Raw genomic sequence first — 18,765 nt, 5'->3', positions numbered from 1 at the left:
ACTGCGGGTTCGACTCTCATGGACCCGGCTGGAGAACCTATGTTTGACCCGGATGCTCTCCATCACCCGAGGTCGGCAGAATGGCTCCCAGCCGACCATGTAGCAAAATATCTTGAGAACTGGGTTAGGCGCCCTCTTAGCAAGACGGCGCGCAACAAGCTCAGGGCAGAATGCCCTAGACCCCTTATCCCTAATAAAGTCTGCGAGATACCTATTGTAGACCCTAAATGACGCAGTTTCTTGCAAAGATGGGTTGGAATCCCCGTAAGGGTCTGGAATCTGCATTAAAGTCATGCCAGGACAAACACCTGGACATTTTTGGTCCCTTAGCAAAATTATTTGACCTGGCCGAGATGGCCAGAACTGAGAATAGACAGGTTGACCCGGAAGAACTCCGTGGTTGGGTGCAGAGGGCAATCTGCATAGCCGGTAGTGTGAACACTTCCCTGTCTATAGAACGGCGTAAAGCCATCCTCTTTAAAATCGAGCCCAAACTGGCCAACCTCGCCCTCACTGAGGTGGGCAAAGACGCTCAGGGCCAGCTGTTCAGAGACTCCTTTATCAAGGATCTGGGGCGCTTTGTAGGTGCTTTCACAGCCTTAGACAAGGCCCAGTCCTCCATGATGAGAGTGTTTCAGGGACGGGTCTCTTCCAGGGCCTGCAGATTCAGGAGCCGTCTGTCCGGCCGATCTAATTTTAACTCCCGAGGATCGGGACGAGGCTCTTATAACCAGAGGCCACCTTATCAGGACACGAGACACCAGTCTCCCTTCTTCCCATCTCGTGGAAGACCATGGCGCTCCAGAAGCTTCAGAGGGAACCCCGGTTTCAGACGCCCTTACGGTAAGGCCCCACCTAATTCATGCTTTTTCCAATATCTGTGTAGGGGGCAGACTCCGTCATTTTTTACATGCCTGGTTAGAGATCACCTCAGATGCCTGGGTTGTGAACACGGTAAAGGGGTTCCACATAAAATTGGTAGACTCCCCGGGTCGCATTCCTCCCCCTCACCCCATGGTAATGTCAAAGGCAAACCGCGCCTTAATAGACAAGGAACTATTGTCACTCCACATGAAAGGAGCGATAGAACGGGCACCACTGAACCATGCTGGGGTTATCAGCAACATTTTCCTGGTGGAAAAGAAAGGCGGCCAGATGCGCCCAGTTATAAACCTTCGGGCCCTAAACTCCATAGTGCGCTACCGACACTTCAAAATAGAGGGAATCCACCTCCTTCGGGACTTACTCCTACATGGAGACTGGATGGCAAAGTTAGACCTCAAAGATCCCTACCTAACGGTCCCGGTGACCGAGTCATCCAGGGACCTACTGAGGTTCCTCTGGAAAGGCGGAACATGGCGATTCACATGCCTCCCGTTCGGACTCTCGTCTGCTCCGTGGTGCTTCACCAAATTGATGCGACCGGCCGGGGCTTGGCTGCGCAGTCGCGGGGTAAGGCCGATAGTCTATCTGGACGATGTCCTCCTCATGGCACAAGATCGGGGAGTCCTCTTAGAACACCTTCAATGGACAATGGATCTCCTACGTCGCCTGGGTTTCTTGCTCAACGGGGAGAAGTCCTTCCTATCCCCGACCCGACACATGGAGTTCCTGGGGTTCACGGTCGACTCAGAAGCGGAGTCTCTCAGTCTCCCTCCAACCAAAATACGCTTAATCCGCAAGGAACTACGACGTGCCCTCACGAGACACCAGCTGTCGTTGCGACACCTGGCACGACTCGTTGGACTACTGACCTCGTCCATCCAGGCGGTGTTCCCGGCTCCGCTCCACTACCGAGCTCTTCAACGCCTGAAGATAGCACACCTTTTGCAAAGGGGCCTCGTATGCAGATTTGGTCCCCCTGGACTCGGAATCCCGAGACGAGATGACCTGGTGGATCCACAACCTATCCGCCTGGAATGGCAAGGCCATCTTCGACTCTCAGCCAGAGTTCACGGTGGACTCAGTTGCGAGTCTCCACGGCTGGGGCGCACACTGCAACGGGGTGACCACTGAGGGTCGAGGGACAGACGCAGAGTCCCGACTCCACATCAATGCCCTAGAACTATTGGCTGGTTCCTTCGCGATCAAGAGCTTTGCGAATGGCACGGCCAGTGCATGCATCAGACTGCGTATGGACAACATCTCAGCGGTCCGCTATGTCAACCACCTGGGCGGCACACGCTCAGCGATGTTGGCCCGCTTAGCGAAAGATTTCTGGACCTATTGTCTAGCCAGGAACCTGACGGTCCAGGCGGAATACCTTCCTGGCCTTCACAATACCCATGCGGATTGGAGCTCACGCTATCTCGCAGACACCAGCGATTGGAAATTGGATACAGAGGTGTTCTCCACTATCTCGTCCCTTTGGGGGCCTTTCTCTATAGACCTCTTCGCTTCCAGACTCAACGCCCAACTACCCAGGTTCTACAGCTGGCGCCTGGACCCGGCCGCGGAGGCAGTGGACGCGTTCCTACAGGAATGGCCCGACTCCTTTGCGCTTCCCGCTATTTGCCATGCTCCCCCGAGTGCTACTCCAGGTACGGCACCAGATGGCGGATATGGTCCTGCTAACCCCATTCTGGGGTACCCAGTCGTGGTTCCCTCAACTCCTGGAACTGGCAATAGACGTTCCCGCTCTTCTGCCGCCCAACCGGGACCTTCTGCTGAACCCGATGGGCCAACAACACCCCCTCCTACTGGACGGTTCATTACGGTTACTGGCATGGAGAATTTCGGGGGACCCTGGGAAGTCCCAGGAGTTTTGGACACAACTCGACGCCTCTTGGCTGACGCATGGGCTCCCGGCACTAGACGCTCATATGGGACCGCTTGGAGAGCTTGGGCTGGTTTGTGCCTGGCTAGGGACCTGGATCCCGTGACGGCCCCTGTTACGGCAATACTACTCGGACCTCACCTTGCAACAACCTGTTCTGCCTCATTTCATGTAAACGAGTCTCGGAGGTACGTGCCCTGGACCAAGATGGACCAAGATGCGAGATCCTTCACCCCGGATGGGGTGACATTCAATATCTCCAGAAGGACGAAGACGGCCATACGCTCAGTCTCGTACCCGAGTTTTCCGTCTAACCCACTGTTGTGCCCAGTGACCTGTTTGAAGGAATACGAACTTCGAACGAAGGCCCATAGGTCGGACCCAACGCCTCAACTTTTCCTCGCGACCCGTCGACCATTCACCCCTGTATCCAGCACGACTTCTTGGGTGAAGTGGATTATGTCGCAAGCGGGGGCGGATACATCCATCTTTAACGCCCAATCCACACATGGGGCGTCAGCCACGTCCATGGCCTCTTCAGGGGCACGCCTGGAAGACCTTATGAGGATGGCGGACTGGTCCAGAGAATCCACCTTCAGGGAATTCTACTTCCGACCTCAGCCACACGTTTTCTCGTCGGTCATTGCTCAGCTTTAAACTAGCAATATGAGCCTCCGTGTCTTGACATAAAATTACATGATTTTGCTATTTCATGACGAAAAGTCATGATTTTATAAAAGACACGGAGGCGAGTATTGCCCCTCCCTATTACTTATTTATATAATTTCCCCCCCCTGTCATTTCTCGCTTCGGGCGGTAAGTATAACATTGCCTTCCATGAATGTATGACTTATATGTACATCTGACTCATGACACTTCACATACATGGGGACTCTTGACTCAGGTACGAATGGGGGTACACTAACGGGTGGCTTGGTTTCCAATGTATCGTATCTTGACATGGGCAAATAGTGTTAGTACCGATTTAACCTTTGGGCTCCTGTCATTATGTCTTCACAGGTTGATCCACTTCTAAGCGCATCGCATGAAGGACGTCTCTATGCTCAGGACTTCCACAAGTTAGCTGAAGTTCAAGAGTTGACAAAGAGATGGACTCCCTATGGTTAAAGTTTCACCATTCGTTCCCGGTTTTGCCTATGTTCGAGGGCATCCGCTGTTCCTGTATCAACAAGGACTCTGGGCCGTGGCCCTTCTAGTGCTGGACTGTTTCCTGACTTCCGGTTACTGTTGGCGGGTAGCATCTCCAAAGAAAGAGGAATTGGAGGAGGAGGTGCTGCCTATTATACTGGGACTGGATATGGGAGTGTCCTATCTCTATGGTTACTGTTTTTTCTTACTGTTAATATACTTTGCTGCTATTGGTGGACAGTAAAGAAAGGGTTAAGCAATACTCGCCTCCGTGTCTTTTATAAAATCATGACTTTTCGTCATGAAATAGCAAAATCATGTAATTATTTAACATATTTTTCCAGAAAGCAAAACATACATTTGCAACTTTCAGGAACATGCAAGTATAGAATTTCTATAAAATCACAGTACACAAACAAATGTTTATGCTTTTATTTTATTTATTTGCACTGCTGCTCCAAAATAGGTTGGAGGAAGGAAATTTAAATTGCTCTTTATTTTGGCTGCCCTGCCTGAAACTTTGCTGTGAAGGTGACTGTAGTAAACGTCTGTAGTAAAAAGGAAATAATGTATAGGGAATTCACCACTTGGAAAAATATTTACAATAAAATTTCTCAAATACCCTGAGTTCTGTCAAAATACAGACATATTTACATACAATACGGTCCATGGTGGATCAGACTAAACACATTTCTCAAACAAGATTTGAAATTTCAAGTTATGGTAAATATACATATAGTATAAATCAGAATGTGTTTTATCTCTCAAACTATGTATGCTATTACACTTCCTTGAATCTATTATTAGGTAAATATGGTGCAGCTCAATGACGCTGTGCAATAAATTAATTTCAAATAAAAGATCCAGTTCTGGCGATTTGACTTGCTCCAGTTGTTTCCTTAAAAGACCACTAAAAACACCCATTCCGCTTAATTTCAAAGAAGCGGTCTGGGTGCCGTGAACCTTTAGTTATAATCGTGCAATGTAAACTTTACAGTTTTGTAGAAACAGCAATGTTTTCATTGCAAAGTTATACACACCACTAGTGGTTGTCTTTCTGACAGGCATCAGAGATGATTCTGTTGCAATAACCGAACTTGGTTCTCCATCAAATGCTGCTCCCAGAGATCATCGACTGGTGCAACGCAGTGATTTTTTGGGCATGAGCACTAGCCTCGCAATGTTTCCCTATGAGGGATTTCAATGAGGGAGGCAGAGCGGAGGCAGAGCGGCGACAGCAAGACTAGCACAGCGAGTGAAGAAAGGTAAGCATTACTCCTCTTTCAAACATTAACGGTAGGGAAACACTATAAAGTTTGTAGTCCTAAAACTATAGTGTTCCTTGAATTTTGGATCTGTCATGCCATGAAATATCCTTACTGAGTAAGCATACATGTAATTTTTATACTGTGCTGCAAAATTGTGCATCCCAAAATGGAAGCCTAAATTCTCTGACCCCAACTAACAAGTAAAGCGTCTAAAAATTCCTAGTGTAGATTGCAGGACTTGTGGAATACTGCTTTGTCACACTGTGAAGGGATATTACATTTATGCATATTATATGCCCAGGACTGATCACTATGTGACCACCAGAGGGTGCATCATGAAGAAGCAGCACCATTAAATGGAGATCCACCTCTCATACCGAAATCACACATACAGAGCGATCACTTTGTATTGTGTGAGCTGGGAAATCCCGCTGCTTATGTCAGTGCTGACATCATTAGAGGGAATCCCTCTAAGTTAGGGTTAGGGCTAGAGCTGTGCTTAGGGTTTATGTAGGATACATATTAATGTAGGGTTAGGTTGGCGTAGAGTTGATGTGGGGATAGAGTTAGTGTAGGGTAAGGGTTAATGCTGAGTTGCTTTTAGGTTAGGGGTTCAGTTAGAGTAGGTGTATGGTTAGCGTTAGTGTAAGCATAGGGTTATGGGTAGGGCTGTTGTGGGGTTAGGAGCAAGGTTGATATAGAGCAGGCATAGGCAACCTTCATCACTCCAGATGTTTTGGACTACATCTCCCATGATGCTTTACCAGCATTATGGGTGTAAGAGAATTATGGGAGATGTAGTCCACAACATCTGGAGTGCCGAAGGTTGCCTATCCCTGATATAGAGTAAGCAATAACTACCACATGTTAATTTAGATCCTAGACACCTGAGTCTTTTAATAATCAGGACTGATACAGGAATATATTTTGAGTTATTTTTCTTTAGCTGCACTTGACGTGTAAAAGTTATTGTTATCAAAACAAAAAAAAAAGATTAGTTTTTACATTTGTTTTCCCATTTTTAACATTTTATTCATACTTAATGTTGTGTTCGATACACAAATTGGATATTAAAAGAAAGGTATTTCTGTCTTCTAAAAGCCAATATTTAATATGTGTGGGAGCACTTAAATAAATCCTAAAAACGTTGGTGGAACAAGCACATAGCACAGATGCTAGTTTTTTTTTGTTTCAGACGTTGAACAATTTCCTCCATCCTTAATGGGTTAAACCCTTCACTACTAAGTTATTTCAAATAAGAAAACAAATCTATTTGAAACATGGAGGTTGTAGCTGGCATTCAGACACAGAATGATTATAATTGTGTTACATACAACCATGGCCGGACTGGAAACAAATTCAGGCCGGGCATTTTTTACAGCGGCCCCATGAAAAGGGGGTGGGGCCAGAGATGGTGTGTTTTGTCATCACTAATGAAAAGCATGCCTTCTCTATAAGTGAGCATGTTGGTTCAATGCGCAGAGCAACTGCACAGCTCTAGCATGAGAAAAAGGTCCTGTATTTGCTCTGCCAGCGCAAGCAAATGTAATAACATGCTTGCGCTGTGTTTGCTTGTAACTTAGTGTCTCTAGTGTCTCCATAAGTAGGATACCAGAGGACAAAAGGGCCAGGAAAGCCTATCGTACATGTGTTTGGAGCCTGCTTGTGAAATTTTGTATGTGTAAACAGGGCCGTCTTTAATAATGATTGGACCCTGGGCAAGCATTTGCTAGAGCCCCCGGTTTTCCCCACTCCCTTGCATGCAATCACACCCTCCACCCCAACGCAGTGGCAGAACTAAAGTATAAAGATCCCTGCTGAAGACATTTTTTTGCCCCCCCAATTGCAAGGTTGGATAAAAGGTAAAGCCCTATCTGTCGTGCAACTCTAACAATGCATTGACAGGTGGGGGTTGTACCAATTTCCCATGCTTGCAGGGTTGTATTTTGCACTGTTTGGATGTAAGCATGTTTTTGTATGAATTATTTTTGTCTGAATGTGTTTGTATGTAGTGTTGGAGTTTGGAAGCGTGCATTTATGTGTAGTGTTGTTTTTTGAATGTGTGTCTATTTATAATTTTGCTGCTCAGACACACTGACACAATTAAATGGAGTGGGAGCGTTCTTTTAATGTTATTTATGCCATGCATGCTTTCAGTAATGTAGCACTACTTTAATTTTTATTTAATTCTTTTTAGGAAAATTTATCCAATCAAGCAACAGTCCATTGAATCAAAAGAGAAAAAGAAGATCTAAGAAAAGAATGGAGTTTCCTGAATTCCCATCGCTAGAGGAAGCAGACACTGAAGAAAGAAAACAATTCATGTCATTCATGGAACAGCTAGGAGCAAACAACATTTTTGAAGAGTATGAATTATAAATATTAAGATATTTCTTAACTAGTAAAAAAATAATAATTTATTAAATTAGTGAGAATGCATCAGATTTGCACACTATACTTTTGAATTAAGATGTAATAAATACATATTATAACCATACTATGGGGTATATGCAGGTCTGGATTTACATGTCAGGTACCTGTAGGCACATAATTCTTAGGTGTCCCCTGCTCGACCTCAAAAAAAGGCATATGAAAGGGTTACTTTAACACTTTTAAGATGGAGAATCTTTCTGAAATTGTATTCCCTATTGGGCACTGTGGAGAAGGTCCGCCCACTCAATTTGTTGTAAAACCTGAAAAAAAAAAAGGATTTATGTACCTGAAACCCAGCACAGGGCAAAACTCCGGGCGCTGCTCTACTGCGCCACCTCCTGGTGTCATTGGGGCCATGCAAGGTCCAATCACAGGCTTCTTATAGAAAAATGGGTGATTGGACCATTTCACTGGTTGAGTGCGTAAGCGCTTGTTCTGTGCCGACAAGGGGAGGGAAGTAGAGGGAGGGTGTGGGGAGAATTAAAAAAAAAGCAGGATGGGAGAATTAAAAATAAAAAAATAAAAAAACAATGTTGCATAGAGGAAGGGGAAAAGAAGCTTCCACAGGAAAGGAGAGTCAGCTTCACCTTGCAAGCACTCTGCCTGCAATGGGAACACTTCTACATCTGTTGGAAGCAAGCAGTCTGAGCTGACTACAGATGTATTTTATGCACAGAATTGACATTACCAGCCAGGAACAGAGTGTAACAATAGCAAATAATTCAAATACATACTAACTATTACCACCAGCGGCGGAACTACCATGATAGCAGGGGTCACAGCTGCAACCGGGCCCATCATTCCAGGGGACAATGCTGCCCTGTCAACCCTTGCTGATGCATATTTTGCCAGTGCCAATTGCAGAACAACAGGGGTTACAAAGGTCACGCGTGTGACCAGGCCCCCTGTGTTTCGTCTGTCATAGCGGGGCCCATGTGTATATGTGTGTCTGTCAGCGAGTGAGTGTCTGTCAGTGTGTGTGAAATCGGCAATTCGGTTCTATTCGGCACTTCCGAAACTCGGCACTTCGGCAATTTGGATGCATCATAATGTCCGAATTGCCGAAATTCATCCGAACTTAAATTCGGACCGAAATGAATTGCACATGTCTAGTGTTTAGGGTACAGGCATATGGAGTTTGAAATGTTATTTGGAAATTGCCTCCTGCAAGGCATTTACTGTGAGAGGCAGTTACTAGGCAGATGGGAAATAATCTCTTCCAAGTCCTGTCCAGTCTCACACACAGACACTGGAAAAGCTTGATTACACAGATGCTTACACCCCTTAAAACAGTTCCTGTATCTCTGTTATTTATCTTCCTTCACCAGCCTCCTCAACTCGAAAAAATGGTACATTATAAGTGTATAAATAAGTGCTCGCTACAGGAACTTCAGCCCTGGGTACACTGGTATATTTAGTAATCTATCAATATTTTTACATTTTTACATTTTTACATTTAGTCAGAATCATGCAATAATTTTATACCGATATAATTCCTTAATTCCAAGACTATTTTACTGCCAGTGATGCTGATTTTCTTGTAATTTCAATGAGAAGCACAGTATTTAATGTAAGGTATAGGGCAGTATCAGAAAAGTGGGATTGTGTCATTGTTAACAATTCGTGGCAGTTGATAAGTTGTTGTTAAGTTGTTGATAATTCTCAAAAAAAGCAGGCATGAACAACAATGATAGGTAGAAAGATAGATAGATAGAGAGACAACAATTTACATTTTGGCCCAATTTATATATGATTAAGAGGTTTATAAATATACAAGAATTATGTCTGAAATCTACATTTGTTGTTAAATGAAAGAAGGAACAAAAGCTCATAGGTCAGACAATTAAATGTAATCAGACTGTATTAACAGATTAAGTATGAATGTACAAACGTATACTATTAATTTTCTTAAGATTTCTTAGAAACCTTGTACTAAACTTGAAACCATCTCAAAATAAAATAATTAACTCTATGTTAGATTATTTTAAAGAACACTGGAAGCATAGCAACTCCTGCAGCTTACTACAGAGGTGATGAAACAACAAAATGCCAACTCCCCTGTGTAATAATTAAGGACTATAAATATCCAATCATTTTTAGGTTTTAATTGATCGATTTAGGTATATTAATCAATCCCCTGCAATTGCGTGCACAATTATTTGCTGTTTAGTGGTTAAATTACTTTGCTTATGCAGCCCAAGTCACACCTTGACTTACATAGCTACTATAAAAAAGGCTGATTATTGATCAGATCTTACAACACAGTATGTTTACTTTAGAGGTTCTTCTCTCCTGCTGTGTGTTGAATTTTAAGCACACACAAAATAATTATGCAGGCTTTAGCAAACAATTAACAGAGCAGAAGATGCGACATTCCAAATTAAACTCAGTTTACTGTGTACTATGACATAAGGGAAATTAAAGAAATGTAGACTTCTTTTTCAGGTAGTGTGTAAGAAGGGTGCATGAGTCACAACCAGGGGAGGTGTTGCCAGGGCTGCATAAACATACATTTCTGAATTGCAGATAGAGCAATAAGACTGCAAGGCTATGATTTATACATCAAAATTACTTCATTAAGCTAGCATTGCTTTTGTGCTACAGTGTCCCGATCCCAATTATGGAACCCAATCCATAATTCAGTATGTTATATTGCATAAAGGGGAAAATAGATCACAGACTGCACGTAAAAACACATAAATCAAATAAGGTATGTGGAGGATACAGAAAATAGAAAATGGATCTGGGAAAACAAATTTAGACTTCAAAGATAAAGAAAAAGACAAATGTCCATGTACCAGCATACCCAGGTGGATAAATGCAATATAAATCAAACCCACAATTTTTTAAATAGTATTTTGCAGTGAAAGGCAAGTGCTACTGTAATGTTAACTTTAAATACACTCACAATTATGAGCATATGTGTGGCTGGAAGTTTATTAATTCTTAAATAGATGTGTAGTGATGTCCCGAACAGTTTGCCGGGAACCGTTCGCTGGCGAACATAGCGTGTTCACGGTCGCGAACACGCGCGATGTTCGGTCCGCCCCCTATTCATCATGGAGGTGGGAGGGTCTGGGAGGGAGGGTCTGCTGCTGATTGGCTGGAATGTGTCTGCTGACTGTGAGGTACAGGGTCAAAGTTTACTCAATGATGACGAATAGTGGGCGGACCGAACATGCTATGTTCACCAGCGAACGGTTCCTGGCGAACTGTTCGGGACATCACTATAGATGTGATGATTTGTTACATGACTGGTGAACAAAATTCAACATTTTCTATAAAGAAATATAGAAGACATTTTAGGAAAATTAAACACCCATGGTTAGACAATATACATAGGTTAAACTGTCAATATATATGCTTTATATAGGAAGTTAGAAATACATTTTCAGGCAAAAAAATAAATAATACACACAAAGACAAAATATGTATACATTATAGGTAGAAAAGAAAAATGTAGACAGACACATAGCACATCATTCTCAAATAAAGATCAATCAATAGATACATAAATACTATATAATTTATTATAAATTAATATTTATTTTCATTGTATTTTCATTTATTATAGTGAAAATGAAATTTGGAAACTTTGGACTAGACTTGCACAAGATGAGCCTAATTTGCTTGAAAACTTGGAAGAATTTCTTGCTAAAGTCACAAGTCAAATCAAGGAAGCCAGGGTAGAGAAAGAGAATTTGGAGATGGCACTAAAAAAGTAAGTTAATATCAACTGTTGGTATTAATTAAAAATGTCTTTAAGCACATGCATTTTGAGCAAAGAATACAATGCATTGTCTTATATTAGTGACTGTAACATGTTTCCATGGATTTAGACCAAACAACAATGTTTAACTATACATTTTTAGTGATTATTTTTTAAGATTAGTAATGTTTGACATTTTAAGATTAGACAAGATCGCTTTTGTAAAGCTATAAATGGAGTTATTTAAATAGCTTAAATAATGTTACTTATTGAGCAGTAGGTAAAAAAATAAAATAGATTTCAGAGAGTATATATGGTGAAAATGTTTTTTTATTACTTTAAACATGACTTGACATTGTGAAATAAGTATCTTTATCATTGACAACATCCCTGTGTCATACGTAAGCACTATAGTTATCCAATATTTTTTAGGATTTAATTGATCAGTTTTTGTATTAATCATGCCCTTGCTAGTGTGTGCTCAATTATTTGCTGTTTAGGCGTTAAACCACCTTGACTTACACAACGTCTATTAAAAAAAGCTGATTATTGATTAGATCTTACAGCAGAGTGTGTTTACTTTAGCAGTTCTTATCTCCTGCTGTGTGTTTTTTTTAATTACACACAAGAGACTTCTGCAGTCTTCAGCCTAAAATATACAAATTATTAAAAATATTGTAAACCAACTGAACACTGATACCTAACTTCAGTTTACCTGGTTTAGATGGGCCTATTTAGTTATCTTTCATTACTGAATCTAGTGAAAAAATAACTGTTACATGATTTCAGGACTGGTTGCACTGAGGTTTAGGTGTCTTTAAAGGAAACCTCAAAACCTCTAAAGCACTTTAGCTTACTAACGAGCTTTATGTGTGAAGAGTGTGTCCTCTTTTTTTTTGTGCAAAATTTTTTGTTTTTAATAGAAATTAGCACTTTTATTAATTAACCTCATAGCTGTCAATCCCAGTTCTGTTATTTCTTGGTCAGTAGGCAAGAATCTGCTAATTACATTTTCCCTACAGAGGGGGCTGCATTGGGAAGTCTGTGATTAGACAGCCACAGAATGTCTGGGCTGGGGAAATAGAAGGGGGCTTGCAAAGGCTGCAAACAAGAGATCGGCAGCTGTTGTAATTTGACATTTAAGATAAAACCTCAATGCCAAAAAATGCATAATTAAATTAATGTTTAATTTTTATTTTTTTATTTGGGCAGTGGAGTGTCCCTTTAATGCTTTGTTCAAAAGTTTCTTTACTACATTCAGTGCCTCTGTGATTCCTAATAAATTTATAAACTTCTTCTCCACATCTAGTGAGCCAATAAAATTGAAAGGTAATACTTAGTATAATTCAAACAAGTTTAGCACCACAAGGATCATACATATTTATATTGTATTAATCACGCACTAGTATGGAGATGCTACAAATGTAGATATATATAATTTGATACCAATACAATATCTAAACAGTGCTTTAAACGGTCTTCAAATGGTTCCAAGCATTATGACTGCTGCCCTGCCTCTATAACGATATAAGCTCACCAATACTAGTGTATCTCTATTAAAGGAACCTTTAAAACACATACAGCACTCCAACTTGCTGAAATGCTTATTTTCACTGGAGTCTGTCATATTTTCTACATTTTATAAAAGTACTCTCTTACAAGAGAAACCGTCACTTTTATAAATTACCAGTGCACATCCCCCACTAGTAATCAGACAGTCAGTGAGTTTTTTCCACTTTCTTTATCTATATAGAGCTAACGAAAGATGCACGTGTGCTAGGCTAGCGTGCGCCTAACTTTACCACTTCTCAATGAGCTTGCAGAGAGGGGATATGTAGGAGGGCTTGCAAAGGCTTCAAACACTAGATGTGCAGCTTTTGCAATTTGTTTTTTTTTTTGTATACCACCAAAGAAGACAAGCAGAAAATGTACACGCATTCTATGAAAGAGTGAAAACAAATCCAGTGGAGTGTTTCTTTAAGAATTTGTTTTTCAGTTTAAATGTATGAAGTCCTAAATTTTTTATTTTGCATTTTTGCTTTAATGCACTTATACATAACTAAATGTTTTTTTTTTTTATCTTTAACAGAAGAATATCTGAGCATACTGAAGAAGTTCAACATCTGTATGAAGAGATGGAGCAACAAATTAATGCAGAAAGGATAAAGCTGCTTAATGAGGTATCAGATTTACATATTTACATATTAGCATTATTAACATGTTTTTAGTATAGAACATTGAATAGTCTTTAGGTTATGGAGAGATTTTACAGGCATAGCTGTTATATAGAAATTAAAGTAACCTCTTTCATCTCTAATCTTCTTCAGTGGAAACAATATGGACAGAAATATCTATATTAGTGTCCTGTTCAACTATATACTTCTGCATCTAAATGAAGTTGGCCATTGTTAGTTGCATGGTCTCATATGCTACATCTAGAGAAACCCAATGCAAATGGTAATGACCCACAGACACAATTTTTTACTTGCAAAGGCTTATTGGGGAAGATGTTAGGGACATTATAGGGAAAATACCATTAGCAACATATGGATATGTTTGAAGTGATGCATATACGCTAGTAGAACTGGGCTGTTTGCTTCTTTTTTTTCAAAGTAACTGAAGGTTTATTGGGGTTCCTCTTGCCAGAATAAGGCAGGAGTGATAGATCAGGAAGGAACCTTGCAAGACTTCTTCCTAGCCCAGCACTCTGTGGGTTTGTTCTTCGGCAAGTTCAATCTTGTCAAGGCTTGTAATAGTCCTTTGGAAAATTTCACTAGAGCAAACTGTGGTGGTTACTATAGTCGTCCAGACCACTTCATCGTAATGAAGTTTCCTATGGACAAGTGTGAATGCATGCGAGGAACATGGGATTGGACATCGGTGGAGAAGACCATGCCTCCTCTGTGACGTAGTTGGAGGCAGAAAAGGTGAGTAAAATAGTGAGTAAATCTTTATTTTTATTTTATGTTAATGCACTGGGTGGGACCTGAATGAGAGGAGGGACCGGAATAATAGGGTTAGGAATATAGATTTGTATTCCTAACGCAAAAGTGTTCCTTTAAGAATGGCTTGACATTTACTTGTTTTTGTTGGACACTTGTGCTGCCTTTGGTCTGAGTTGCTATAATTAAGTGAAAGCTCATATGTCTGTTCTACCATACCAACTCACTCCATATCTGGACATATTTTTACACTCTTAGCTGACACTCTAAGCAAATGAGTAAAGCCCTAACATGGTATGAAAAATCGTGAATATCTTCTACACCATACTAAATCAGATGGGAAGCAGCGTTGTAGCCTGACATTATTAAACTGTCTGAAGTTTACTTTTGGGTTGCATGAGGTGACTTTTGACACCAAAACAACAACAGTGCATTGTAGTAGTTATTGTATTGTTGTGTCCGTTGAAACCCCATATTCATTCACAATGTCACAATTAACATCCTCCAAAGCATCTGACTGACATTTCTATATTTATATATGAGTAGTTCAATAAGCCAACAAGATAGTTAACATTTTCAAACCTGTATATTTGTTGCAAAAATGACAGCCAAAAATGGACATTGTATTAAATAAAAGTTACAGATGCAACAACTAATATTAACTAATAGAAAGAAAATATATTTTACATGGACAATGGTGTGGAATAAAATTGTATAATTGTTGAGATGTCAGGTTGAATAACTGAGCGTAGAAAATTAATAGAAACATAGAATGTGACAGCAGATTAGAACCATTCGACCCATCTAGTCTGCCCAATTTTCTAAATATTTTCTTAAAGCTAGGATAGCCTTATGCCTATCCCACGCATGCTTAAACAACCCACACACATACACTGCCCCCCATACACACACACTCCCCACACACACATACACTGCCCCCATTCACACACTGCCACCACACACACCATACACATTCACACACTGCCCCCATACACACATTACCCCACATACACAACACATTCACACACTACACCCCCCCACACACATACTGAAGTCTGAACCTTTTACACACACTGCACCCCTCACACATTGCACCACTCCCGCACACCACTGATCCTATGCCCTACTACAGCCCCATATCCCAGCACACCCCAGGTAAGTTGTCAAACTGTTCTTAAACGGTTTGACTACTTACTCTGGGAGGGGGTCCCACACGCCTGGCACCATAACCACAACACAGAGCTGTAGTGGTTATTGTGCATGGATTATTTCTTTAAATAATCTGCAAGTGCCCCTCCCAAGATCAGGCTCTGGATCCGCCCCTGGCTTAAACTCCTTTACTCTGTTAACCTCTACCACTTGAGCTGGAAGGCCATGCGTCCACTACCCTCTCAGTAAAGTAATACTTCCTGATATTATTTTTAAACCTTTGCCCCTCTAATTTAAGACTATGTCCTCTTGTTGTGATAGTTTTTCTTCTTTTAAATATAGTCTCCTCCTTTACTGTGTTTCCCTTTATGTATTTAAATGTTTCTACCCTATCCCCCCTGTCTCGTCTTTCCTCCAAGCTATACATGTTAAGGTCCTTTAACCTTTCCTGGTAATTTTTATCTTGCAATCCATGAACCAGTTTAGTAGAACCTCTCTGAACTCTCTTTTAAGTATCAATATCCTAATAGACAGCAAAATGTCTGAGAACGTTTGACGTCAAGAAAAATGTGCAATTCTTAAAATGTACACAGTATCATACTATTTGTATGATTACATTGTATTTACAGTAATCACACTCTTAGTTTTGCAAAGAAAATGTTGTATATTTTAAATATAATGTATATTTTATACTTAATTATATAATGTATATTTTATACTCAATTCTCACTCAGAGCGATGCACGAAGCAGCATCCACAGCAAGGAAATGAAGAAAGTGATTGGTGTGAAAAATAAAGAAGTGCAACAACTGGTTGGGGTTCAGGATGAGGTAATGAAATGCAGTATTTAATTTCAATCTTGCAAAAATCTTTACAATTCTTTGCAAGCCAAAACAAGGGCAAAACAGGTTGGCAAAAATTCCACTCACAAAAAAAAGAGTTCTCCCCACCTTGCTCCTCTCTCTCAACTGCACCCTCCCTACCCTTCAGACCTTCTCCCCGGCTACTGAATAGGAGGTAGTTGCGCTTCTCCTCTCGTAAAATCCAGCTGTCCGCTTGATCCCATTTCTTCTCACATTATTATATCTATCTCCTCTTGTCTCGTGCCATCCGTAACGGACATCGTCAACTTCTCTCTTCCTTGTTGTCCCTGCTCCCTTTAAACATGATACTGTCATAGCAATCCTAAAAATATCCGTCTCTTAAAACGTCTTCCCCTTCCAACTATTGCCCATATTCCTGCTCCCTTTTTTTCTCAAATATTCTAGAAAGACTCGTCTCGTTTGGCTTGTTTCCTCAATTCCAACTCTCTTTAATATGATTAAAGTTACTAGTAATCACAGCTAAATCCAAAGGTCACTCTCTTTGACACTGTTGATCATGGCCTCCTTCTATCTTATTGATTTTTAGCTGTAGTAAATACATTTTCTTATTTCTTTGTTTATGAGACAAGCAAAGAAATGAAAGTGCAAGCATTCCAATAGTTTCAGTTGGTCTCATAAACAAAGAAATAAGAAAATGTAATTACAACAGGGCTGCGATAAAATAGAAGGAGGACATGATCAACAGTGTCAAAGGATGCAGAGAGGTCGAGAAGAATTAGTATGGAGTAGTGGCCTTTGGATTTAGCTGTGATTAGATCACTTGTAACTTTAATAATATTAAGGAGATTGGAATTGAGGAAACAAGCCAAACACATACATAAACACATTAGGAGTCTCATACTCTCATTGATGTTGAAACATTAATATATACCCCTCATTTTTTGAGGTTCCAGAAAAGATGACTTACGGAATAAAAATGTTGGATGAACAAATCTGAGCCCAACAGAAGTACTGACTCTCAAGCTGAAAGACTTCAACCTGCATTCACATTGGTCACAATATATAGTTTGTCATAAAAGCAATCTTACATATTTTATGAAAATGCATATTTTTATAGTAGTTGGTTTGTAGCATGTGGTTGTATAGACTACTTTTTTAATATTTAGAAACCAATATTAATATTTTCAACAAAGCAAGGGTTCTAATCCTTTGTAAATATCTCACTTTATACATTAGCACAGCCTGAAGAGGTATGATTAAATATGTTTTAGGAATAGTATTATTTTCAATAGTTCTCTTTTGTAGAATCCGTTTATTCCTGTCACGTATAGTACTTCTTTTGTCTATCTCCCTCGACATCAAACATCAAACAGCTCTATAACAAAATGAAGACACATAAAAAACAAAAAACAAACAAGACAAAACATAATTGAGATGCAATAACTAAAGTGACATCCAATTAAAGGTTTACTTGCATAATTATATACAAAATAGCTATATAAATACTACTTTTTTACATTAGGTTTTATACAAAGCAGCATACTTTGTGTATTTTTTTTTATCATGTATTTCTATATCAAGAACACACCCGGCAGTAACAGACAAAACGTGCATAGCAATGCAATAAAAGGTTCATCTTACAAGTTTACAGACAGTAAGGAGACAGTCTTTGAAGGAAAGACTTTCTGTGGTTTATTTGTTGACAAATTTAACTGCAGGCTAACATTTCAACCAATGAAATGCTGACATAGAATTATGTTTGATTGCAAATACACCACTTTTTTTCTTTGCTAAGACACTTTGGATCCATTCTCTTTTTTTATTTATTTCTATAGTACCGATTTTACTCTAGCAAACCAAGCAATGAATCAACTAAGTACAGCGTGACATGTTCCTTTACAGTTTAAAATATGTAAATACATATACACACACACACACATATATATATAGGTATAGATGTATATGTGGTCTTGATACATTTTTTTAAAGTTAAAGGGACACTCCACTGCTTAAATAAATAAAAAAAATACAAACAAAAAAATCCTAACGAAAACATACATTACTTAAATTATGCATTTTTTTTAAATTGAGGTTTTATCTAAAAACAGCTTGCTTCTTGTCTGAAGCCTTTGCAAGCCATACCCTATAAATTCAGCTCAGACGTTCTGTGGCTGTCCAATCACAGACTTCTAAATGCAGCTCATTGAGTCTTTGCAAGGCAGGTGCTCTGGGCAATTACTGCCTCTTGATTTTATCTCTGCTGAGCTAACCAAATCAGGCACAAACAGCTTTGTTATCTGATTAACAGCCAGGGGGGTGCAATGAGGTTAATTTATAATCTACAATTCTCTATGGAAATCTACACTTTTTGTAAAATGAAAAAGAGGACAGACTCATCACACACAAAGCATTTCAGATGCACTTCCTGGTTGTTTAGCTTATCATAGCTAAACTCAAGAGGCAGCAATTGCTCAAATTACCTGCCTTGCAAATACTTTTTATTGAGCAGCATTGG

At 40.3% G+C, this 18,765-nt stretch overlaps 1 protein-coding gene across 1 annotated transcript in view; it reads left to right on the top strand.

The window, feature by feature from the left end:
- The window catches only part of RAB44 (RAB44, member RAS oncogene family), a 143,478-nt gene that overhangs the window by 58,514 nt on the left and 66,199 nt on the right, over positions 1-18,765 (top strand). The window contains exons 4-7 of the mRNA XM_063450543.1: positions 7,391-7,559; positions 11,201-11,347; positions 13,425-13,515; positions 16,161-16,256. Coding sequence (XP_063306613.1) covers positions 7,391-7,559; positions 11,201-11,347; positions 13,425-13,515; positions 16,161-16,256 — 503 coding nt within the window. The remainder of the gene's footprint in view (positions 1-7,390; positions 7,560-11,200; positions 11,348-13,424; positions 13,516-16,160; positions 16,257-18,765) is intronic.

This window comes from Pelobates fuscus, chromosome 1, assembly GCF_036172605.1.
Source record: "Pelobates fuscus isolate aPelFus1 chromosome 1, aPelFus1.pri, whole genome shotgun sequence".
Taxonomy (NCBI): Eukaryota; Metazoa; Chordata; class Amphibia; order Anura; family Pelobatidae; genus Pelobates; species Pelobates fuscus.
This window is presented reverse-complemented; position numbering and strand designations above follow the sequence as displayed.